Source organism: Dermacentor variabilis, chromosome 4, assembly GCF_050947875.1.
Source record: "Dermacentor variabilis isolate Ectoservices chromosome 4, ASM5094787v1, whole genome shotgun sequence".
NCBI lineage: Eukaryota > Metazoa > Arthropoda > Arachnida > Ixodida > Ixodidae > Dermacentor > Dermacentor variabilis.
The window spans coordinates 19,388,698-19,415,342 of record NC_134571.1 but is presented as its reverse complement, the minus strand read 5'-3'; the positions used below and the strand labels follow the sequence as shown (position 1 = coordinate 19,415,342).

Below are 26,645 nucleotides of genomic sequence, written 5' to 3'. Positions count from 1 at the left end.
TTGCTGTGTTTGCCCCCAGCACAGTTGTCGTCCTTGAATGTCAGGGTCTTCTCTGGTAGAAGCCGATAGAAGAGTGCAGTCTCACCTGCATTGAAGATGTCTTCCGGTCTGTATTCGGCGAGATATTCACGCAGCTTTCCGTCCTTCCACGTGGCGCATGTTTCCTGGTTAACGGACGCCTTTTCACCACAAACGCTCTTGAAAACCAGGTCATGGCGATCTTTAAAGCGCGTCAGCCATCCATCTGACGAAGGAAGTCATCGATCCCCAACATTGCTGCAAGCGTTCGGGCTTTCATCGCAACGATGTCTCCGCTGAGAGGAAGTTTGTTGCTCCTGGCCTCCCTAATCCAAACCAGCAGAGCCTTCTCCAACTCTGGGTAAGGGCCGGTGCGCATTCGCTTCCGAGAAGTCTTGAACTTGTCGTTCTCAAATGCATCCATTATTGTGCGCTTGTTCTTGATGTAGTTAGAGAGCGTGTTCGGCTTGATCCCGTACTTCCGTGCTATGTCTTGTTTGGAGGCACCTCCCTTCTCAACCTCCTTCAAAACCTCGACTTTCGTTGCCAGGTCGAGCGTGCGATAAGAGCCACGGTTTGCCATGGCTATAAACTGCGCGACTAGGTACAGTCAATTCCGAATCACTCGTGGAACAACCTAGCCTACGAGCTTCCCGCACAAAGGCGCTCGACCAACACACGCCTCGACATACGCTGCGCACGCTGCAAGACTAATCTCGCACAATCTCGCCACTGCCAGTATGCAGCGCTGCGTGCACCTATGGCACCCGCATGGTCTCCGCGATCAGCTCCGGCCACGCGCGGGAGCCGCTTCGCCTCCCGCCGGAGTTGATCGCGGAGGCCACGGCAGCCGTAGCAATGAATAATTGTGCCGCTCCAAGAAGGATGGCGTTGCGGGCGGCTGCGGTGGCGATGACACCAACGCGGAGCACGGAACTGTTGCAACACTTGAAAAATTGCACATTCTACCAAAGAATGACGGTCACCTCGAGGATCCTGGCTGAAAATTAACTTCCAATTAAACAATATTACTGGATGAGGACTTCGAATTATCGAGCAATTTCTTCTATAGGAAGGATTACATGCAAAACTGACGGGACCAGCACTTCACTTCTAATTAACCGAAAATTCCAATTAAGTGGCTTCGAATTATCGGGAGTCGACTGTATACAGTAAAACCTCATTAAACCGTACCCGCTTAAACAGTAGTTTCGTTTTAAAAGTAGTAAAGTCAAATCCCCGACTCAGCGGCCATTGAACATAATGTGTTCTGTATACGCATAAACCGTACCAGCTTATTGCGTACGCATCGGTTAAAACGTAGCGTTTCACTTTTCATCGAGCAAACACGGCGGTGCGCTGTCTCCATCGGGCAGCCCGGCAGAACAACAAGCCTCAGAGATCGGAACAACGGCCTCCAAGCGCCCTGTGCGTTTGGGCGTGAAGCCACCTCAACATCAACATCATTTTGACGCTGTGCCAGAGAGCGTTATGGCATCGTGCAAGCGAGGACTCACATCGTTCCGAAGCTCAAATAAAAAAAGACGCCGGGTGCTCAGCGTAGAAGAAAAATTAGACATTGTCACTGCTATCGAACGTGACATGAAGTCGGCGCTGGCACGCAACAGGGATCTGCTGTTGACTACAGTGTGTGGCATTTGGAATGCGAAGAAGTTGCTCGGCAGCGCTGCTGCGACCGCGAAGACATGTCAGCTACGAGGTTCGACTTTTCGCCATCGTTGCCTGCGTTGTTGTCGGAGTGTCGACTAGCGACAGTGATGAGGACGACACGGAAAGCGACATCACGGGCGATTCAGGCTTGACAGTGGCATAAGCTGCGCGTTACGTCAGCCTCATGAATGTAATCGTCGCGACGAGAACAGGGCGCAATAACGTAACTCTATTCCAAATGAAAAGTATTCCAAACTCCGGCACCCAGCAATGAAAAAGGCGCACCCGGGACATCTGCAGTACTACTGTGCACGTGCACGGAGAATACGTAACGCCAACGAGTAATCTGCCATGCGAGTGTTTGCTGGGAAGAGGGAGCTGGCACGCAGCTTCAGTAAGTTTGAGGCCGCTGTCGTGCTAGGCCGCCGCGGCATCAAACAAAAATAACACTTTTGTCGCGCGAAGTGAATAAATACTGCATGTTTTTTTCCCCTTTCTTCGCACTCTCTCAGAGTTCCGTTTTCAACAGGTAAGTGGGCGATCTCATGCTATTCTGGTAAACAGTGCTACCGTTTAGTACGTACTTTTTCCGAGCTCCGGCCAACTACGGTTTAACAAGGTTTCACTGTAATTGGGGTTCTACTGTAGCAACACAAATGTTGTTCAATGAGAACTGAAAACATATGTGCAGCAGTGAGACTACCGTAAAAACTGGAATATAAGTCGAACTTTTTTTCAGTAAACCATTGCGAAAAGTCGACACTCGTCTTATATACCGGACATTGGCAGAAAAACTGCGGAAGTCTTGCAACAATGGGCGGATGAAGTAAACAGCCACCATCGCCATCAGCAGCAGCGCAGCGTGCAGACATCGTGGCACCGGCATTTTGCGTTTCGATTGTCACAAAGTTATATTGGTTAAAGGCTGCTTTTTCACATTTTGTTTCAAAATGAGTGGAAGCTGACGTCAATTCACCGTCGCCTTCAAGAAAAAGGCAATTGAGTACGCGGAAGCCCACGGCAACCTGGCGGCACAGCGCGAATTTGGAGTATCCAAAAAGAGCATTCGGTAGTGGCGGAGGCAAAAGCAACGTATTACAACTTGCAGCAACCAAAATAAAACATCAGTTCGTGGGCGGATTGCAGCGGACCGCAGAACTGGAAGACAAGGTTGCACGGAGTTCGTCTGGGAGCTGCGTGTAAGGTCGCTGCCGGTGACTGCCGAATGCATCTGTTTGAAAGCGGTAGAGATCGCGCGCGCCTATGGACTTGGCAGCAAGAAGCACTCGTCATCTGACTCTAGTTCGGACGACTCTGATCAAAGGCGTTCCTCTGATTCGGAGTAGTGCTTGCGCACTTCGTGCCCTTCTGTGTACTGTACACCCGGCCAATTTTTAAGAGTATCGCGCGACCATCGACCCGCGTGTTTGTCAGCACATTATCACGGCACGGAGCGGCGAAATAGCGAAAGTAAGCGCATGTGTACACGTGGGCGTATCTCGTTTGTTTCACCGCTCAGCACCATTAATAGGGTGCTGACAAGCACGCGGGTCGATGGTCGCGCGATACTGTTAAAAACTTAACCAGATGCACATGCGAGCAGCGTTTAAATAAATACTGCCACCATTGTGCAACCAGATAAGTCGCATTTGTTTCATAGTAAGGGTGTCTTTCAGTACTTTTGCCATTGAAAAAGATTTTTCTTTTTCATTTTTAGAATTCATTAGTTGGGAAATCGACCTATATTCCGGTCCGACCTATAGTCCGGTTTTTACGGTATGCACCGGTAAGCGGGCAAACCACGCATTATGCTTGCAAAGGTGACAAGCTCTTACATCTTCAGTTGGTCTGTCCTGGAGAAATTGAGCAGCGGGATGCCTTCGATAGGTTTCTTCGGCTCCTGTCTACCGTGCTCTCCTCGTGCCCTCCTCCTTTTCTTCTTCTGCAAGTGGCCACCCGCTGCCATTGGTTGGTACTGCTCTGCAGACTGGCTCCCGGCTGCATTCCCATTGCCTGTACTTTGCTTGAGGATGCCTGCAGCAACCAGCTTGGAGAAGAGTTCACCCACGTTCACGTCCAAAGCCGATGGTTGCGGTGGAGCAGCAGTTGGATCTGGAAGAAAATTTGCCACCGCATGAACACAGTGGCATAAATCTGTTGAATCAATCTGAATTGACTACAAGCATGCACAAGCAATCTGTTCACTAAACGACTCTACAGCAGTATAACCGAGGAAAAAATTAATTCTCCAGTGACAGCAGGGTCTACAGTACCCAAATCTAACTGAGAGTGCAATGCCTTAGCCAGTGATCTATCATCTGAGTGCATGCAAGAACATTTTATTTATGGTGTCTGGTGCACATATATCAGCCTCGGAGAGCTTGTCTGGGCAAGTAGGAGGTGGCTACGCATTGATTTCATAGGGACAGGCTGCATTAGAAACCTTTTGTGCACTATAATGACAGCTGCAAATGAATGAGAAGAATAAACAAAAGTAATCTAAAGAACATAATGCCCGTGCCAACTGTGTAGATGACAAAGATGCTGATAATGTTGAACATGAGAGCAACACTTTGTAGGCAAGGCCCTCCTTTTTCCTAAGGTTGCCTAATAACTCAAGCAAAAACAAGCCTGCATAATCAAGTAGGTCAGAAAACTAGACATATGCGATGACCTGCAGCATTCATGGAGCCACAGTCCTGGTTGACTCTGCCGAAACTACCATCCTGCACCAACACCTTGCCATTCATATGTATTGTAATGCTCAAGTAAAAAAGAGACATTCAGTAAAACGTCTGCACCAATGGATGTTATCTAAGAAAACATTTGGTGCTCATACAATCAAAGCTCAATATAATGAACACAAATATAATTAATAAATGTTTCTTGCCATTATCAGCAAGCAACAAATGAGCAAGAAGTGCTCATTTAATGACACTTTGATATAAACTAATGACAGCGTGCCCCAATGATGGCTGTAATATAGACCAAAGTGAGCCATGATCTCTAGTGACTACACCCTAGTTATCTCTGAAGATTTTATATAACATCCATGATGCTATGCTGCATAAAAGTACAAGCACAATGGACTGAGCGCATCACTAGTTATCTCTAATTGCTCAGCATTATCATTGAACAATGACACCAAAAATTCTCATTTTATGAGTTTGATTGTTACCAATGATGACATCCACTAATGAAAGCTACCAATGTCATTCTGAATATAGTGGTTGATGATTAGTAGTGACTCAATCCCAGTGTCAATGAATTACCATAATTGAATTGCTGTTTAAATGACTTCATTTGATGTCCACGACACTGTGCTGCGTGAAAATAGAAGAGTGCTAAAGCGAGCGCATCACTATTGACCACTGATGATTCGGCATTATCATTTGGAAATGATAAAAAATGCTCATTTTATGACAGTTTAATCGACACCAATGCATGACACACAGGCACAATCGACACACAGGCATGAATGAAAGATGCCTCTCAGAGAAAATAGGTGATTCAAAATCACTAGTGACCAAGCACACCCATTTCTATTAGTCATGGTTGAATCTCTTGTTTTAACGCGATAGCGTTAAGGAGCTCGTGTCGCAGAAAAGCCGGTGTCGTCGGCGTCGGCGTCCGCGGCGTTGGCCGTGAGCGATAAATCACGGCAGGCACTTCATAAATAAAAAGCAACTTCCAAGATGGGCTGGGTGGGAATCGAACCAGGGTCTCCGGAGTGTGAGACGGAGACGCTACCACTCAGCCACGAGTTCGATGCTTCCAAGCGGTACAAACGCGCCTCTAGTGAATGCGGTGTTGCCTCCGAAACGAGCCGTGGAAAGTTATACTGCGGTGTATATCGGTAATTATGAACATGTAACTTACAGAAGTCGCAATTACACGAGTAGCGAAGTGCGTTTCCGCTGCATTTCTTCTGGGCTTTCCGCACACACAGAGCCATCTTGCGGCAAACATAGAAGACCCCCTCCTCTCCATGTACGGCGCTGCCCGACAGATGGCACGCCACGCGCACATTGGAGCTGTACGAGGACCGGTGCGAGGCGGGTCGCGGCATGGACTCTCTCTCCCCTGACAACGCTTCGCCTTGCTCCCTCTGCGGAATCATGCGGCCTTCCTTTCTTTAGATCACTATCTGTCTATCTTTCGGCCCGTGCCGATCACGACGTTTGGCTGGCGTGCATCATTTCCCCCTCCGAGATACCGAGTTCTTTGGTTCGTTCCGCTTGCTCAGGCGCACGTTTCGTTGCTGCGCCGAACGCTGCGTTGCTCGACCATATGGCTCGACGCTCACCGCGTCCGATGCGGGGCGCCTCGTAAGTGATGGCTGCCCTGCGGCCCATTGTCTTACACCCCTTGGCGGGTCGACAGGAACGCTGTCGCGTTCCACTCTTGAAGGCGAAGCTTAAGCGTCCTCCAATTTTTATGACATTTCATTTGATATCCATGATGTTATGGCATTCAAAACAGCAATAACATTGAATTGAGCATAGTAACTCATGTTCACTAATGACTAGGCCCTATCAGTTAGGTGCATCATGCAGTTAATTGCTAATTTCATGAGAATCACAATAGTGTCAATGACAATGTGTTCGATTGAATGCTACTAAGAGCGATAGAAAAAGTGATTCATATTGACTAGTGGCCAAGGTCTACCCCTGCCCAGTGATCACCACTGGGTCACTTATTCGTGTTTCAGATGATAACCATGACGACATGCTACCTGCGTCACAAAATCTCTTAACGATCCAATGCTGACATTTCCTAAAACTTGTCTGCAAGAATTTCTGTCTTCTGAGTTGATCTCAAAACACAAAAAAGAAAAGCGCCCAAAGATTGTCATTAGTCACATGGGAGAAACTCTGTTTGGAATATAAACAGAAACATCTAAAATTGTCAGAAAATTTCAGTTGCCTTGAAACCCAAAGTTTTTGAAGTGTGTTATGCTTGGGTTAAATTCACAGGCATTTGGATTATTTCGGTCAACGTTTGGATTAAATATATTGCTGCTTGGATTAAACTGAGTGACTCTTGGATTAAAATGACTGGTAGTTGGATTAGATTGAGCGGGAAAACATGTAGTACTGCTGTGGCTTCCGGCTTATGCTACGATGACGCAATAAGGTACTGGGGGTGGATAGTTTGCACAAGCTACATTTCAAGTCAGATACACTCGAACCTCATCATAACGAAGTTGAAGGGGAGCCAAAATTACTTTGTTATATCCATTTACTGCCTTATATATCCACTGGAGTACACAATTGTAAACATGGAGATAGGAAGACAGCATTCCAGCCTATGGAACTGCTACATGGCCACACATGCAATGAAACTCCACTAAAACAACAAAAGAATCTTCAGCGTGTGCAACACGTGGCCACCTGACGTGACAGAATTTAGATAGCTGCTTCTGTTCTATTGTGACGATCTGTCACGTCTGCTTTCCACTTGGCTTGTCGTGGTTGAGCAGCACGAGGCACAGAGCACTGTGATCAAGATTGCAGGTGAACTTTGCCACGCTGGCTCAGTACGCGGTAGAGCGATGTACTTGGCAAGCAACGGTCGGGCATTTTTTCATTTTGGAGACAAATCTAGTTCATTATATCCGTTGGTCGGACAACTTCCCTTCGTTAAAATGAGGTTTTGAATACATGGATCTCTAAGGGGATTTCAAGGAGAATTTCATTTACTTTGTTATATCCATTATTTTGTTATATTGTGTTTCATTATAACGAGGTTCGAGTGTTTAAGCCCATTTGAGTTATCAATGCAAAAAAAGAAAGTTTGCCAAAGCAGGCAGCGCGTACCTTGTGATGGTGACTGCTGGGCCGCGAGGCCATCCACCTGCACTGCCGGAAAGGGGCTTGGCAGAGTGACTGCTGGCATCTGTGACATAGTTGGCGGTTGCACTGTCGTCTGCAAGGCAGGCGGCTTTGTCAGAGTTTGTTGAATAGGTTGCTGAAGTGGCTGTTGCATCGGCTGCTGCATCGGCTGCTGCATCGGCTGCTGTACCGGTTGCTGTACCGGTTGCTGTACCGGTTGCTGTACCGGTTGCTGTACCGGTTGCTGCATTGGCTGCTGCATTGGTTGTTGCATTGGTTGCTGCATTGGTTGTTGCATTGGCTGCTGCATTGGCTGCTGTATTGGTTGCTGCATTGGCTGCTGAAGCGGCGGCTGTAGGGGTTGTTGCATTGGCTGCGGCTGGCCTGCTGCAACCATGAATACAGGCTGCCCTCGGGCTGCTGTCTCAGGCCCCACTAGGTGTGGCCTGGTCACCGTCATGGAGGGCGGTGCAAGTGGAGGAGGAGGAGCTAAGCTCGATGCAAGAAGGGCCTGAGGGGGTGGCGGGGGTCCACCAAGTCGAGGTGTCCCCATTGGAGGAAGGCCTGGATCCCCGGCAGTAAAAGGTGGCCTGCATGGCGGGAACTGTGGCTGCAGGAAGCCTGGCCGAACTTCTCCAACCCTGAAAACACATTCATGCATGGGATGGCAGCAATGAGACGTTGACTGGAGCAGGGTCCCATCCAGCGTGGTTCAGCAGATATAACACCCGTAACCACAATGTTTTCATTCCCAGAGAGACAGAACACATAAAATACTAATGTACTTCAGACAGTAATATTTCCGTTTATGTTAAAAACTTCAGGCAGCAAATATAATTCTGGAACCCTTAATTATGATGCTACACATAGCATATGAATTGCTTTAGGGTGTCAGAACTCGGCAATTAATCAACAGCACCCAACATCATCAGAAGAAAGCAATGACACGTGTTTACTAACAAATGTGCAGCAGGAGACAGCTATCATGCATAGCAAACCCAAATAAAGCCAAGGAAAAGCCATATTATAGCACCCAATGATTACAGCAACCCACCATGGTTGCTCAGTCGCTATGGTGTTGGGCTGTTGAGCACGAGGCCGTGGGATTGAATCCCAGCCACGGCGGCTGCATTTCGATGGAGGCGAAATGCGAAAACACCCATGTACTTAGATTTAGGTGCACGTAAAGAACCCCAGGTGGTCGAAATTTCTGGAGTCCTCCCCTACGGCGTGCCTCATAATCAGAAAGTGGTTTTGGCACGTAAAACCCCATAATTTTTTTTTAATTGCAGCAGCTGATCATTGAACACCAGAGAATGGCACTGTGCAGCATCATGTGATTAGTCCAACATTGCTTTCTCTCCCACTGGAATGGAAACTGCAACTGACAGTCACGTTTCCTTCTTCTTAAGTACTCTTGTCCTGCGAAGCATACAACACAATGTTTGCACACCTGGCACTAAAATTCATTACGAAAAGCAATGTGTTTCTTAAAACACCCCTTCAAAGCTTCATGCAGTGCTTCTACCTTTGCTACATTCGCAACATTTTCAGGAAACATGCTGGGGCTACATTTCTGATCAATCGCTTTTGGTGACATCAGTTTACAGAGAGCACTGAAATACTTTTTATCTAAGTCAAGAAATGCATTTCAAGTTAAAATAGACTACTTCAGAAATACTTTAGAGCAAAAAGTACCTCAATGCATTCAGCAGAGGTGGAGTTATTGGCAATAAAATCTAGCCTTCACGGTGCTCCTACTCCTTCAACTATACTTCCGACTTTGGTGCCTACGATGTGCTAAACTAGGAGGCTATCCCTCAACTTGTGATTGTGTTCACAGTGTTTCGGCTATTTGCTGTGCTACAGTGTGCTAGTGCTATGTGCAGCTGTGTTTTCTTGCATTGAGTGGTAAGTATTCCTTTCACACATATCTCTATGGAATTCACACAATTTTCAAAGGTCAAATGAAATGGCGCCTTTATGTTCGCTCACGCAAGTAGGTTCCCAGCACCCACATCGGCCAAGCGATGGATGCCTTACTGTGAACTCGTATTGAAAGGATTCCTAGTGTAACGAGCATCGACCATGATGGCGACACACCTCGAATGTGTAACTCGGGAAGCAGATGACCTGTGCCAGTGAAATGCTGGTGCTTGGGCCGACTCACCAGACGCTTGGAATCACGTCGCCCACAGAGACCAATCAGAGTATGCTGTTGTCCTCAGTTAGCCACAGCGAGCTCAGCAAGCGGGTGTGTCGCACCTACATGCAACTGTAGAGGCAAACTACGTTTTCTATCTGCATGGCAGGGCTGGAGTGCAGGGCTGGAGACCAGCTTTGCCCTGCAAAAGCTTGATCAATGGATAGTAGCCACATCCAAATTGTGCATTTTGAAGCACTGTCAAGGCTCAATATGAAGCGATGTCTGCCAACGTGCCAGGAGCGTCCAAATGTGAGCCCGCACTGGCAAGTGTGTATGTGGTCTGACCTTATGTTTCAGCTTGTTGAGTGTTCAAAACTAATCGAAATTAGTGAGACCCAACGGCTAAGACACCGGTAAGCAGTGTGACCAAAGGTTCATTCCTACACGAGTGGCTGTGCTGCGCCCAAGCGTGAGCAGACAATAGTCGGCGTCTTCAGGAAGTATGAATTCTTATCGGAATTCAAAATGCAGATTTTTGCTTGCTTCAGCCTGTTTAACAAATTGAGTCCATAAATATATACAGTAACAGAAGGAAACGAACTGATCCAAATACCCTTCTTAATTGATGTCAGCTATAGGCCAATAGAAGCAATCTATGGGAAACTGCTAAATGAAGAAATATGGCAGTTGCAGGCAGCTTCACAGAGGGTGAAGAGAAGGCTTTATTTGAAAAGAAAGTGCTTGAGAAAAACGCGACTTCGCACTGCGCTTCTGAGCTCCACTTGCTGCACACGAGTGCAAAACTTGGCTACAATATTCACAGCAGCGTTTGCTATAAAGCAGACTCTCTTTTTCACCAAGCCCAAGGGGTGGTTCAGGGTTCAAACCAACGGAAGTGAACTTGACAAATCACACTACAGTCGCCGACTGATTTTTCCGACTCCAAAAACTCGGACATGCTCGATTATTCGGTCTGCTTCACGGAACCACCATTCTCCCCATAGACCATAATGTATAACAACTGCCGAAAGTTCGGACACCTTGCAACCTCTCATCTGATTTTTCGAACACTTCTTGAGCCAACTCGATCAATGGCACTTGCCCCCACCGACTCTGACCGGTGCATGGTTAGACTTGCTGAATGCCATTTCTGTTTTGAACTGAGCCTCCTTGCTGTCCCACGAGGTGGCTCTACTGAAAATACCCGCCCATCATCATCGTTTCTGCCTGCTTCGGTAGAGTGGCTATGAATGAATACAGCAGTCCCGGTTTCAGCTTAGTAAGCCATGTCAAGGCAATCCAGCAGCTGATTTGTTTCTTTCTTTGTGCACGACGCTGCGAGTAGGCAACGTTTTTAGTTTGTGCGAATGGTGCCGGAGTGACAGCGCAGTAGTGTTTGTTTTGTGTGCTGTGTTGAGGTTGCGGTGATCGAACGTGGCATACGGAAACATCGCGTCAAGTGTCTAATGGTGCCGATAGTGCCTGCGCAGACTGAACTGGGGAATGCTGGCAAGCGTGGTACTAAATATACCACAATGTCAATGGTGACAAAGATTGGCATTGTGCAGCAAGTCCTGAGCGGCCGGTCTCAAAACGGAGTTGCTAAAGAATTTAATATTTCGAAGCAGACGGTCTCAGATTACATGCGAAACAAGACGAAGATTCTCGGCGAAGCAACTAAGTCTTCCTCCAGCTTGGAAAGGAAAAATTTTAAAGACGACAGCCACCCGAAGCTCGAAGAAGCCCTCCACATGTGGTTGTGTGCTACGGTTGCCAAGCAGATTCTTGTGTCTGGAGACCTTCTGAAGCTGAAGGCAGAGATGCTCGCTCTCCGGATGAACATCGAGGGCTTATGTTCAGTGACGGATGGCTCCGTAACTTCAAGAAAAGGTATGACCTTGCTTTCAAGAGGATGTGTGGCGAGAGTAGTGCCGTCGACCGGACCCTTGTTACAAATTATCACTCGGTGACTCTGGAGTCACTGTTGTCCCAGTTTTTGCCAGACTATATTTTTAACTGCAATGAAACAGCTCTATTCTGTAAGATGCTGCCTGATAAGACCCTTTCTGTGTCTGGCGATCCCTGCCACGGCGGGAAGCATAGTAAAGAGCGCGTCACCATAATGGTAGGCAGCAACATGTCAGGGACAGAGAAGCTTCCACTTCTTGTGATTGGTAAATCAAAAAGCCCGAAGTGTTTCAAGGGAGCGAAGTCGCTGCCCGTGTAGTATGAGGCCAACACAAAAGCATGGATCACGCAGAAGCTCTTCAGCGACTACATCCGCAAACTTGACAGGAAGTTCAAGTCGCAACACCTGAAAGTACTGCTTTTTGTGGATAACTGCGGTGCACATGGTCACACCCATGATCTCGAGTCCATCCGCTTGGAATTCCTGCCACCCAACACCATGTGTGTCCTCCAGCCCATGGACCAGGGCATTATAAAGAATTTGAAGGTCCTCTACAGAGCACGCCTCTTGAACTGCATGGTCGTCTGCGTCGACGCCGGCAAGCAGTACGCTGTTAGCCTTCTGTCAGCAATAAACATACTTGCGGATGCCTGCAAGGCGGTGGCCCCTGCCACTCTACAGAACTGCTTTTTTCGGCATGCTGGATTTGTTGTAACCGATGAAGTGGGCGCCATGGAGGCCCCTGATCTGTCACCTTCCGATGTGCTCCCTACTGAAGCCGAAAATGTTCTTCGAGACATGCGCAGTGGTGGCATAGCGATTCCGGACAGTGCCTCATTTGACAGTTTTACGGATGCTGACAGTGCCGTACCGACATCTCGTCGTCGACTTAACGACGACGAGATCATTCGTCAGGTTTCTGCTGCCCCACTGGATGATGAGTCAGAGGATGGCGCACCATGTGCACCTCTGCCGTCACACGCGGAGCTTGTACAAGCAGTGACTGTGCTTTCAGCTGCCTATAGTGACTGCACGAGCCTCTCCGAGATTCAGGCTGATCTGATTGCACATAAACGGAACAGCATGCAACGGCGCATTCACGATTTCTTCGAGCCTACTGCCACACCGGAATAAGGGCTTGGAAATAAAGGATCTTTTTTTCTGAATCTGTTTTTTCGGTCACCTGTTTATTCGGACATTTCCGCGGTCCCCATGAGGTCTGAATAAACGGTCGGCGACTGTAATGGAGAGGCACGCTTCAAGTTAGCATTACTTTCATGCATTGTTGTCAACTACCTTGATGGCCAGGACAACTGTAACAGTGCAGTTGTCATATATAGACTGAACACTTCTCACTACAGTGGGGCATCGTGACACATGCTACATCACACGAAAGTTGAGAATAACAAATCATACAATGAGCATGAGAAATCGTGGACCTACATAGACTTTTCTTTTTGTTGACGCCTCAGAAAATTAAATCTTTTTAAAGCAGACCTTTGAAATTTACCATGCCCTTACTTTAAATAACCACAAACGTCTTTACTTCCAAGCCAAGCCATTCGCATCATTACTTGTAGCCCACGCTATTACTATATTAGCTCAGTGTATCAACAGCTGAATATATTGCCTATAGAGGCATATCAAATTATTACAGATCACAACCTACTTTTGTTTATTCACAGAGAAGATTTACTCAATACTAACATAACAAGATTTGCATCAAAATAAACTTTCTTTTATTTTTCTTTCATTTTTTTTTCGCAAAAGAGAGAACAAATTACGGCGGTCATATTGTTGCTTTTGAGGCATTAAACAATTCAATACGCTGTTATGTAAAACTTATGTCGAGCTTATCAGCATTCCAACATAACTTTCTATCTTTTATTTCTTCAGTTTCGGATGATTAATTAATGACAATTTTGTTCCCACTGTAGTTTACCATGGTCAACTGCTTTACTAAACCCTTCAAGCATGATGGACGAGCCTAGCTGGCCCACCTGATACTGGTAAATTTTGATTTGGACAAGCTGAGCTCGTGCCGGGCATTATTTTCATTTTCAAAACAATATGGACGAGCAGAGTGCATCCACTAATTTTATCTTTTACTACATAGGGTAACTGCACAGTGTAATCACATGCAAGTCGTGTTTATTGCGACCTTTGTGCTCTACTACACAGACTGCAGCACTCTTTTAGTGCTCGAAGGCCATGTTTGTCTGGTCTTTGTGTACCACTACATAGAAGGCAGCAGTTTGTCAGTACTCGAAGGCCGAATTTATTCTGGTCTCTGTGCTCTACTACGTAAATGGCAGCGCTTTGTCAGCGCTCAATGGCTGCATTCTAGAAATTGCACATTCCAGGTCCCTTTGAGTAGCTGGTCAGATGGTAGATGGTGCAAACCCTGTCACAAAGCTCTGTGTGCCATTTCATGCCTCATGAAATATCACACACTTCGATACCCACTTTAGCAATGGAAAAATTCTTGAAAAATTTTCTGTGGTGCCGAAGTTTGCTTTGCAGAACAGTTGATTTTGAAGCACTCCAAATTAAATAATTTTTCTCGTTTCCGAATATACCATTTGCAGCAATGAGAAATACATGTATACTACAGTCGATTGTGGATATATCAAACTCGAAATGACTGCGAAATAGTTTGATCTGAGATCTCTGCACAACTCGAACAGTTTCCAGAGATAGTGAAAAGCAGGACTTCCTTCTCCAAATCTGTGTCAAAAGCATAAAAGCTTCTTTCTCACAAACACTGCAAGTCACTTGCACTGCGGAATGGTCTTTTACATAATATACCATTTGCAGCAATGAGAAATACATGTATACTACAGTCGATTGTGGATATATCAAACTCGAAATGACTGCGAAATAGTTTGATCTGAGATCTCTGCACAACTCGAACAGTTTCCAGAGATAGTGAAAAGCAGGACTTCCTTCTCCAAATCTGTGTCAAAAGCATAAAAGCTTCTTTCTCACAAACACTGCAAGTCACTTGCACTGCGGAATGGTCTTTTACATACTGATCGCAACGATAACCCTATTAGATTGCGTTGCTCGAAGGCCCAGACAACAAACCCCGGTTAACCTTGCGCACGTTGAAGTGCTTGTTGCGCCTTTTTACCTAAGATATAAATGGACACGCCATGGAAGCAAACCAGCTTGTATGGATATGTGCCGTGCCGCATTTCCATTGCAATATGTTGATACCAACAATATGCTGTTTAACTGGCCGATTGTGTGTTGGGTTTCGGAACTGACTTCCTGCTGGAATCAGCCGCCCTCACTCTTTGACCACCCTAAATACTCTGCACACCTCTACTTGCATGCCAGTCAGCGTACAGACACCTCACGGCTGGTACGTCTCTTCTCACTCATCCCTTGGCCTCCAGTCTTCACGTCGGTGACTGCCGACACCACACACATGCTGTTAGTTTTGAAAGTGGCTTTCAGCTTGTAGAGCATCAGAATCCATTGCCACTCCTGCGTAACCACACGAGCACGAATGAAATGCATTCAGTGCGGACCCACAACTTACACAGCGATAAGCATTGCGTGCCGCTGTCACAATGGAGGGTCGTGCCGTGAAGTGCGCATGTGGCATGCGTTGGTTTTGTTCAATTCAAACTGTAATGTAAAGATCACTCCAAGTGAAGGTTTGGGTTGGATTCGTTTTGGCCGCCTGCATAATACTAAATTGGTGTTGGCAGAAATTAAGCCCTTGTCTACAAGAGAAATCCGGCAGCGCAGCATGTCCAGCTTGGCATTCCATGCCCGGCGCCACTCAGTGATTGAGTGTGTTATGAACGCGTATCGGACCGGTAGGACTTTCGTGTTTCTTGAATCGGAGTGACGACCTGCTTTTGCCGGTAACGAACGGTTACAGTTTGCCTGAACCATCCATATCCATAATAAGCAAAACTGAGAGCACCATGCTACTTTTTCCTCTGTTGCATGCACTGCCCTTCAGATTCAATCTCTTGTTTGATAGCATCTGCCAAAACAGTGACATTTCAAATATGCTGGCATTGAAGTTTTACGAAACACGAGAAGTCATCGTTTCACTGTTAAGAGAAACGCACTTACGTGGGCGCGACGTAGCACAGCGCAGCGTTCAATATAGCAAATGTGGTGAACGGGAGTTCAATGTACGCGTAGTACATCATTATACTTTTGCATGGGATTTTCAACGGGATTTTATAACTGCTTGATATAGACAATAATTTTATATATCTGAGTTTGATGTATCCAGAATCAGCTGCATATAGTCACAAACTGATGTCGGACCGCGATAGTTCGCATATGATTGATTATTTGGACAGCTTCAAAGCACCACTACTAGCCCTGTAGAGAATGTACTAGAAGGACACCAAAATTTGGACATCTTACAGCGTGTTGTGCAATAATTCATACTCTGACTGCATGACCATGTGCATTGATATGACTGCAATGTCAAAAAAGCTAAAATGACTAAAATAACTATATATAGTAGCTAGTAAAATAGCTATATTTTCATTTTGAGACACTGCCAATAAGGTCAAAACCCATGTCACTGACACTCCAGGAAACCAACTAGTGGAGTCTAGTAAACTAGTAGTCACCCATGAGAATTCGGCAGATGCATTGAGTATACTTTCATCTATCTGAAGCAACAGTATGACAATGGTTGAGATACAGGCCACAATTTTGTATCAACGCCTTCCGCTCGATTCTAAGCCACTTCTATACACCTTTCATGGCTGGCTGATCCTGTTGATAACGTGTGCGGAGCGCCACTCTGACGACTGACAAAGCTTATAAATCATAAAAAGAGATAATGTAGGTGGCATTAGTAGAAAATCATGTCTGCAGAATGTCTACGCCAAAGGCAATCGTATGTATGCATATCAACACATTGAGAAACTTGGGCCGTATTCTTGGATGATCGCTTTCGAAGTTACTTCCATTTTTGCGATATTTCACGTCACTAGCACCAGAAACATCGATAAGCGGTAGTGCTTCTGCACTGCAGTGATGCTACTGGCCCATGCCATTTCAGAGCAGCTTTTGGAGCAGTAAAATGACTTTCGGAACAGATTTATGAAAGCGATTGCAAGCAATATATATGGAGCTTTCGCAGTGGCCAAGTCATGTAAAAGCAGTAAGGGGTCACTCATACATAAACTCAATCCAAGCTCTAAAAATTAACCCCTCTCCTCATTACAGTCCTTACTATGGACTGTTATGAAGTGGTGGTGTCCTAAGGTGTGCTTAAAAAGCACTATATTGTCTTAGAAAAGAATGGACACACTTGGACATACTGCATGCAGACTTCGGAGCCATTTTGAGACCCTTCAGCATGAACTCGCTGCTATAAATGTGTCACTAAGATAGAACACTCTATAAAGAAAAAAAAAAAAGGTGTGTTGATAATAGTGCAGACTCTAATGTAACAGATGCACTCTCCTTCTCCAATTCCCTAAAGGGAATTGGCAATTCTATATTTATTTTTTCGTTAACCCCGCAACGCCGTTATCTCCAGATTGGACAAGTCCTCTAAAGTTAAAATAGTATCAGTTATTTTGATGAAGTTAATGCTATATAAGCAAATAGCTGCTTGTATAGGTAGTTTATCTGCTTTGGCAGACACAGTTCTTGCAAACAATTAGAGCTAGCAAATATATATACATATTTTTTATTTCACGATTTATGGTATTATGTTTATGTTAAAACTTGAGTTGCCAATTCGAAGAGAACTTCATTTTGTTTGATTCTTCAAGAATGCTTCCATTGTGAGATATTTATAATTCAACTTGACACTCCATACAATCATTTCACATTCATAAATAGGAGTCTAAAAACAGACCCTCCCCCCTCCCCCTGGCCCATACTGACAAAGCTTATTGCAGAGAAATGTCAGCCAAGAGAAGACATTACCTCAGCTGCTGCAAGTTTTGCCTGGTTTCTATAGTCTATAGACATAATCACCTACATCACATGGTGGGCTCACTTTTGTGTTGGGAGTTTCGCCTCTGAATGTGAAATTAGTATGCTGATCGAGTGTCAAACTCAATTATGAAAACAGTCGCCGACTGGCTTTTTGAATGTCTCACAAAGATATTCGAATTGTGCAGGCAGTCGAAAAATGCGAACTTTAGCAGTAAAATTAATTTCTTGCTTTTTACAATGCCAGTGGTAGGAAAAATTTACTTAATTATGCCCTATGCTCTGCTTCACTGATACTGTTGAACCCGTTTATAACGAACTCGACAGATCCACAAAAAAAAAAAAAAGTGAATTCTGGGGTAACCACAATTTGATTATGAGTCACGCCATAGTGGGGAACTCCGGATGAATTCTGACTACCAGGGGATCTTTAATGTAACTTCAATGCATGGGACACGGGCATTTTTGTATTTCACCTCCACTCAAATGCAGCCGTCACAGCCAGGATTTGATGCTGCACCCTTGGGCTCAGCAGCACAATGCCAAAGTCACCAAGCCACTATGACGGGTAGCTCTGCGAAGGGTGGTCGTTATATTAGTATTTCATTACGTATGGACTCGCCCTTAATATCACTCAACAATTAACCGTAGTGAAACTGGCGTCAGCAGTTACAATTTGGCAGCACATTGGTCCAAAAACACGTCATTTTTGTTCCTAGTGCATTCCCACATCTAGCTTCAAACTTCCATTAGAAACACCCATCTAAAGAACTCATTCAATACGACATCCGCTTCTGACTGCCTGCCACTTCAAAACTGCAAGCGCAGCCGTCATTTTTTATTCGAGAGCTTGTGATATATTTTACTACCAGCAGGACATTCTGTAGTTGGATAGTTGTATTCTGCACAAGAGAGTGAAGCAGTAGTCTAGTTGGTTGGAAGCATAAACTTCAGTAACTACTGTGGCATGCTGCCATTCTGTGAAGGTATCAGACATCATGGTCTTGGCATTACGACTGCATGTCAGTCACACAAGACCCGTAAAATTCTGTTATCTACGTCACTTCAGGTGACGAAAATGCAAGGTTCGAAAGGTAAAACGTCACTGCGAACCTTTATCAGCAATCAGCAATGCGTAAACGAAGTGCCACCAAACCATGATCTCCTGAAAACGGCGTAGTAACCACCGATCTTTTGCAATATTGTACGGTGGCAGCGCACTGTGCAGTCCAGTGCAGTCTGGTGCAGTGTTCTCGCCGACTTGCAACGTGTGAATATCGGCAGTACCGGCATAATTGCTTGAGCGGCCATTGATCCCATGGTGGATGGACATAGATAGTTGTTTAGGCCTAATGCACATGGTGCCACGGACAATTATGCAAAAACGAGTCACTGTCGTGGCATCCAATATCCACCGGCGCATGCGCCAGTGCATACTTTGCACCATGCAGTTTATGACGTCTCCTCCCTGGAGACATGCCTTGAAAGTGAGCAACCTTCTACGCGGCTTCCGAAATTTGCACACGGCAGTCGCTTGCTCACTCATCTCGAAGGCTGTATCATCGTCGCAGTTGAACTGGAGCGGGGCGTGTGCTGCCATGTGCCCAGTATGGTCGTGCTTCTGCGCCTTGATACTTTGTGTAGACCCTCTTTTTACCTTAACCGTGCTCAAAGCATTCATTGTAACAGTATGGCAATTTAAGAAGCGTTCATTATATCTGGCAGCAGTTTCAATGGGCAAGGTCGGAACATCGTAAATGCACTGAAATGTGGTGTCATACCATATTTACTCTAATCTAATGAGCACTTTTTTCTGATGAAATGGGTCCGAAAATTGCATACATGCGTTAGAATCGAGTACGACCTTAAATCTGCGTTACATCGCCATCGGCATTTCAAAATGGACGCCTCGTACGTGCTTCGAGCCTAGCTGCAGTACATGTGCTCAGGCAATGCTTCCTTTGGCTTAGGTTAGTGCACCGTCCGTCTTCACGTTTTCTGCATTTGCTCGATCAGCATGGAAGTGCCGACTGCAATGACATGCCGAGTTAATCACGATGCCGCAATTAAAAGGAAAGCAATCACGTGTGCGGTGACTGATGGAAACCGGGCCGTATCACGGGCGTCCGGAGTTCGCGAAACTTGTGTGCAGGACTGGCACAAACACTGGATGCGTTCCACATTGGCGGCCACTACGTACAGCGCAGCCACGCGGCCCCTATCTTGAAAGCAATCTGCGATGGAGACAAGAGTCTATGCATCCAGGCACACCGGGCTGTGTTCTCATCGCTTAGTTCACGTTGAAGCAAGAGGCCGCACAAAGGTCAGTTCCCTCGCTCCTGCTACCGCACTTCCTCACTCCAGCGTTTTGATAAAGAGCTTCCGCAGTCATTGAGTGAGACGTGTTCATGTTTGCTTGTGCGCATGTGACACCATGCTTGTTAAGGCTAATTTAGGTAGTAAGCAAATGTTTAAAAGTTTGTACAGCGGTTAAAGCTACTATCCTTATTTTTCATATAGCTGTCTACTAATTTGCTATCGTAATCGATGCTTCGCCTTTCGGGCGAAACTGCAACTTTCTTTATTTATCACAACTTTAGTGCAATGGGAGTAAATCTTTTTTTTCCAAATGAGAGAAAGTTGTATATCTGTATGAAAGAATGAAGTGTGTGCTACTGCAGAGGACTTATCTTTTTATAGGTCATGGCAAACAGGTGCACATTACTATCGAGGGTTTCTTTTTTTACCTTTTTCTTTTGGTCACAGAAAACGGGTGCACATTACAATTGAGGGCACGTTAGAATCGAGTAAATACAGCAATTTGGTTCCAGTGTATATGCATGCAACTTTTGACTGCAATGCAGTCAGATTAGAATATGATGCGCAAATTCAGTTTGGAGCTTTATGCCTACATGTGAGTTTTTGCCATTAGGTCCAATAAGCACAGAAACAAATGTCACAATAGCCCTCATGGCTGTTGCCGGCATGTCGCCCATAGACTCAAACTCGGCTCCCGGCCACCAGTCTAGCCCATGATCTCACACTTCATCCCGAAATGGCTTACTGGTCGAAACATATTGAAGGCCACCTTGCTGCAATGATTGCTGACCACTACCACATCGGCTGGCAGCAAATTTTCATCACAGTCGTGTGATGCAGCTAGGCCTAATCAGTGGCGCTTTGTCAGTGTCCACCGGCAAAAGTTGCAGTTTGGTGCAGAGTCAACCAAAACATTAGTAGTTGCTGTACATCACTCTTAAGGTCACGAAATCGCCTCACCAGCATAAGTGGGGGATAGGCAACAAATTGAATAGCAAAAAAATTGTTCACGGCCGCCATGTCTGCGACATTGTGCGCATTATGCTAGAAAAACCCAGCGAGACACCATACAGCGTCCAAAACTTCAGTCATTGTTTTACATGGTCATGCAGAAGAGAAGCGCGGAGTCTGGTTTGACACAAGCGCAGCTGCTCGCTGCTGCTTGAAAAGTGACGCTGTCTTATTGCCTAAGCAACCCACAAGTGGCAGGGTGAAAGGTATTGAATATAAACAGCCCACGGAAGAAAGACTTCACTGTAAAGACTTGACTTGGTTCACTGTACAGCTAAAGCAGCCATGCCATGCCGCTTTCAATCAATAGTGCAGAGAAACTGCGCTTGAGGACTTATACCTGTTTTCCAAAATCCGAGCATCCCTTTTGCCGCAGGGTGGGTGCAGATTTCTCACATTTTGCTGAAATGTAGCAGGATGAAACAGGATTCGCATCTCAGTGCAGTTCAAGACAATTAGCGCAGCAGTAGCATCACTGCACACTGTGATAAGGTAATGTGCACTGTGTGAGAATGCCATCCCTTGTAGATGCTGGTGCATCTTGTGCTAGTCGCACAAAACTGAAGGTATTCCAGAGAGTGACAATCCAAGAATAAGGCACACTTTTCTTGACCATTTGTAGTATAAATTTGCGTATATTTTCAGCTGAATATTGCTACGAAACAGCCACCACGGTGTGGCTGCACTGAAGAGGAGGAAGACGACGTGGACCCACTTGATATAGCGTCGCCATTGTGGCCTTCTGTTAGCTTCCTCTGAATAAATGTATATAGCATTGGGCTACAGCTACACGTAACATTAATTTGGTGGAGGTGGACGTTCCCCGTACCCATCATGGAGCTTTGCAGCGGTCGCAACGGCGACAGTGCAACTTCGGCTCCTGTTTGCGGCACTTCATCTACACAACCATCTCCGCCTGCAGCCCCGACCTACGTCGCCGTTTCCCCCCCCTCAGGATCCTGGTGTTTTCAACGGAGTCGGCAGTCCTGATGTTGACGACTGGCTCCGCTTATAAACGTGTCAACACCAGTCACAGGTGGGATCCGACTATTATGCTTGCGAACATTCTTTTCTACGTGGACGGAGCTCCACTTGCATGGTTCCAGACTCACGAAGAGGAGATCTCGAGCTGGGATCTCTTCAAAGGGAAGCTCCACGACCTTCTTGGCAATCCGTTCGGTCGCCAAGTCAATGCCAAAAAAGTCCTTGCCACACGTGTACAGACGTCGATCGAGTCCTACGTGTCGTACATTCTCGACGTCTTGGCCCTTTGTGCCAAGGCTGACTCGACCGTGTCTGAGGATGAGAAGGTGAATCACATCCTCAAAGGCATTGCTGACGACGCCTTCAATTTACTGGTTTACGAACGTCACCAGCATCGATACGATCCTCAAGGAGTGCCGCCGTCTCGAGCAGGCTAAAAGCCGCCGGGTATACCAGCACATAACACGACTTCCCAACACAGCTGCTACGTCATCCTGTGACGACCTCTTCCACCAGCCGTCACGATGTGACAACTTGACCCGCATCATTCGTCGTGAGGTCGAAGCGGCACAACTGGCGGCCCCTTCGTTCTCATCACCTGATCATTCTCCGGTGACAATCTCCTTGATACAGGCCGTCGTCCGTCAAGAGTTGTCCAATGTCGGCCTGCAGTCCATTCGTTCCGTACGCTCAAAACCTCTCTCTCCAGGCACGTCCCCACCGCGCCCTTCTTACTCTTATGGACAACGCAACCCCTCCGAATGGCGAACCGTGGACGACAAGCCGATCTGTTTTTACTGCCAACGCATCGGACATGTCGCCCGCCATTGCCGCAGCCGCTGGACTTCTCCGACGCTCTATTCTTCTGATTACCACCCTCGCCCCTCTAGCGCATCCTTTTCCTTTGCCCCTTCTATGCCCGCTGCATCATCTGACCCTGCGACACCTTTGACACGACCCCGCTACTCCCGCTCTTTTTCTCCCTCCTGTCATCAATCTCGTTCGCCCCCGTCATGCCGTGCTCGCTCTCCGACTTACTCGCCGCACCCCCGACTGGAAAACTAGATAGTGCAGGTTCTGGAGGTGAAGCTGCAATTACGACATTGGCACGAAATCCTCGCTTCACAGTATCCACGAACAAGAATCTTTTGGACGTTCTCATCGACAATGTTCCTGTGTGCGCGTTGATTGACACCGGGGCGCATGTGTCCATTATGAGTGCTGCTCTTCGCCGTCGGCTCAAGAAAGTTCTGACGCCCGCCCCGAACCGAGTTGTACAAGTCGCCGACGAAGGGACTGTCGCTATTGTTGGCATGTGCTCTGCCCGACTCACCATTGCTGAGAGACACACCGTCATTCTCTTCACCGTCATCGAGCATTGCCCGCACGAACTCATTCTCGGTCTGGATTTCCTTGCCAATCATTCTGCCCTCATTGACTGTTCGGCCGGCTCACTTCGCCTTGACTTGCCTCTTCTTGCCGACCCTGTGGACCCGCTTCCAAGCCGTTTGAGATGCATGGATTTTATTCGCCTACCGCCCCACTCTGTGACACACGTCGACGTGTTGTCCTCACCAGCTGTACCTGACGGTAATTGTGTGGTCGCACCAATTCCGGCAGTTACACTTACACGTGGTGTTACCGTGCCGCACACTGTGCTGACAATTACTGGCAACCGCACCTGCCTTCCCCTTGTCAATTTCGCGGTAGCCGCGCAAGTTCTGCCTCAGGGTATTTCATTGGCTATAATTAGCGCTTTGCAGGATGATGAGATCGAGCCATTCACAGTGGAAAATCGTCACAGCTCAGCCCATACCGTGATGTCATTGCACGGTACTGACGTCAACATTGAGAAGATGGTTTCTTCTGACCTTACACCTGCTCAAGCTGAAGCTCTTTGCCGCGTTCTTGAAGGCTATTGCGACATTTTTTACTTTGACAATCGACCCTTAGGTCAAACGTCCGTCGCGACCCATCGCATAAACACTGGCGATGCCAACCCTATTCACCGACGTCTATATCGTGTTTCTGCGTCCGAACGAGCTGTTATCCAACAGGAAGTCAAAAAGATGTTTGTAAAGGACATTATCGAGCCTTCCTGTAGTCCCTGGGCTTCTCCCGTCGTACTTGTCAAAAAGAAGGATGAAACGTGGCGTTTTTGTGTAGATTATCGCCACCTCAACAAAATCACAAAAAAAGGACGTGTACCTTTGCCACGTATTGATGACGCTCTAGACTGCCTGTACGGTGCCACCTATTTTTCTTCTATCGACTTACGGTCCGGCTACTGGCAGATATCCGTCGATGACATGGACCAAGAGAAGACTGCATTTGTTACCCCTGACGGCCTTTACCAGTTGAAGGTGATGACTTTCGGTCTCTGTAACGCACCCGCCACCTTCAATCGAATGATGGACTCTTTGCTTCAGGCGTTAAAGTGGTCCACCTGTTTGTGCTATCTGGACGACCCGTCATTGTTTATTCGCTCACTTTTGACACGCATCTAGACCGTCTTTCAGCGATTCTTCACGTTTTCCGCCACGCCGGTCTCCAGCTGAACTCGTCAAAATGTCATTTCACTCGCCGCCAAATCACCGTCCTTGGACACCTCGTGGACGCCCGAGGCGTGAGACCTGATCCGGACAAAATTTGCGCCGTTACGAACTTTCCTGTTCCGAAGTCTACCAAGGATGTTCGCAGTTTCGTAGGGCTGTGCTCTTATTTCCGACGCTTTGTGAAGGATTTTGCGATCATTGCACGTCCCCTTACCGACCTCTTGAAGAAAGACGCCCCATTTTCTTGGGGACCTGACCATGCCGTACCTTTTTTGCAGCTCACTACTCTCCTTACCACGCCTCCAATTTTGGCCCACTTTGACCCGCCTGCCTCAACGGAAGTTCAAACTGATGCCAGTGGTCACGGCATAGGAGCAGTGTTAGCACAACGCCAGCGTGGAGATGATCGTGTTATAGCCTATGCCAGCCGACTTCTATCACCCGCCAAGCACAATTATTCAATCACAGAGCGCGAGTGCCTCGGTCTTGTGTGGGCTGTTGCAAAGTTTCGTCCGTACTTGTACGGACGCCCCTTCTGTATCATCACTGATCACCACGCGCTCTGCTGGCTATCCTCGCTTAAGGACCCCACGGGACAACTCGCTTGCTGGGCATTATGCCTGCAAGAATATACCTTCTCCGTGGTATATAACACGGGAAGCTTGCACCAGGATGCCGATTGTTTGTCCCGCTACTCCGCCGATGAGCCGGCTGATGCGGACGCCATAGCTTGCGTTTTCTCTGTGTCCCAGTTGCTTGAAATCGGCAATGAGCAACGCCGCGATCCCTCATTACGAGCCCTCATCGACCATCTGGAGTCAATGCCTGGCGACGCCTCTCTCCGGATGTTTCTCCTTAAGGAGGGGACATTATACCGCCACAATCTCGATCCACACGGCCTTGACCTTCTGCTCGTAATTCCATCACACCTGCGTTCAACTGTCCTCCAACAACTTCACGACGCTCCCTTGGCTGGACACTTGGGCGTCTCGCGCACATACGACCATGTACAACGACGATTCTTTTGGCCGGGTCTCGCTCGCTCCGTGCAGCGCTATGTTGCCGCTTGTGAGCCCTGTCAGCGCCAGAAGAAGCCCTCCACCCCTCCAGCTGGATGTCTCCAGCCCATTGACATCCCAACGGAACCCTTTTTCCGTGTTGGTCTAGACCTGCTTGGACCGTTTCCTCTCTCGGGCTCTGGAAATAAATGGGTCGCCGTCGCTACTGATTGTGCTACGCGGTGCGCAATCACCAGAGCCCTTCCGACAAGTTGTGCTACTGATGTTGATGACTTTCTGCTCTATGACATCATTTTAGTGCACGGTTCTCCGCGCCAATTACTCGCTGACCATGGCCGCAGCTTTCTGTCGGCAGTCGTCGAGGACATCCTCCACTCCTGCTCGACAAAGCACAAGTTCAGCACGTAATACCACCCACAGACCAATGGCCTCACGGAGCGCCTCAACCGGACCATCACCGACATGCTTTCGAAGTATGTTGCGACCGACCACCACGACTGGGATCTTCACTTACCATATGTGACGTTCGCGTATAATTCATCGCGTCACGACACCGCCGGCTATTCACCATTCTACCTCCTATATGGCCGAGAACCTGCGTTGCCCTTAGACACTTTGTTGCCCTCGGCCACACGTTCAGCCACTGAATACGCCCGCGACGCGATCGCACATGCCGACCATGCGCGCCAGCTCGCCTGCACCCGTCTCGAGGCCTCACAGGAGCACCAGAGACGCCTCTATGATTGCCACCATCGTGACATGCACTTTACTCCAGGTTCTCTGGTGCTTCTCTGGTCACCCATTCGACGTGTGGGCCTTTCTGAAAATCTGCTGTCGCGCTACACTGGCCCATACCGTGTGGTGCGACAAGTGACCGATGTCACGTATGAAGTCGTCGCCGCCGACCCCTCAGCGTCATCGTCGGCTGCAAGAGACATTGTTCACGTGGCGAGACTAAAGCCATACCATACACCTTTCGCCGCAGATGTGTAGATTAAGCACCGGGACGGTGCTTCTACTGCCGGGGGGATGCTACGAAACAGCCACCACAGTGTGGCTGCGCTGAAGAGAAGGAAGACGACGTGGACCCGCTTGATATAGCGTCGCCATTGTGGCCTTCCGTTAGCTTCCTCTAAATAGATGTATATAGCATTGGGCTACAGCTACACGTAACAATATGTTATTTCAGACCTGCGTTCATTCACTTTTTGACGGTCCCTGTCAAGTGTGAATTGCCGATTGCCA

At 47.3% G+C, this 26,645-nt stretch overlaps 1 protein-coding gene across 6 annotated transcripts in view; it reads right to left on the bottom strand.

The window, feature by feature from the left end:
* The window catches only part of LOC142578751 (uncharacterized), a 90,485-nt gene that overhangs the window by 16,782 nt on the left and 47,058 nt on the right, over window positions 1-26,645 (bottom strand). For all 6 annotated transcript variants that reach the window (XM_075688287.1, XM_075688292.1, XM_075688288.1 and 3 more), the window contains 2 exons: window positions 7,509-8,164; window positions 3,525-3,801 (listed from right to left, as the gene is read on the bottom strand). In XM_075688287.1, coding sequence (XP_075544402.1) covers window positions 3,525-3,801; window positions 7,509-8,164 — 933 coding nt within the window. The remainder of the gene's footprint in view (window positions 1-3,524; window positions 3,802-7,508; window positions 8,165-26,645) is intronic.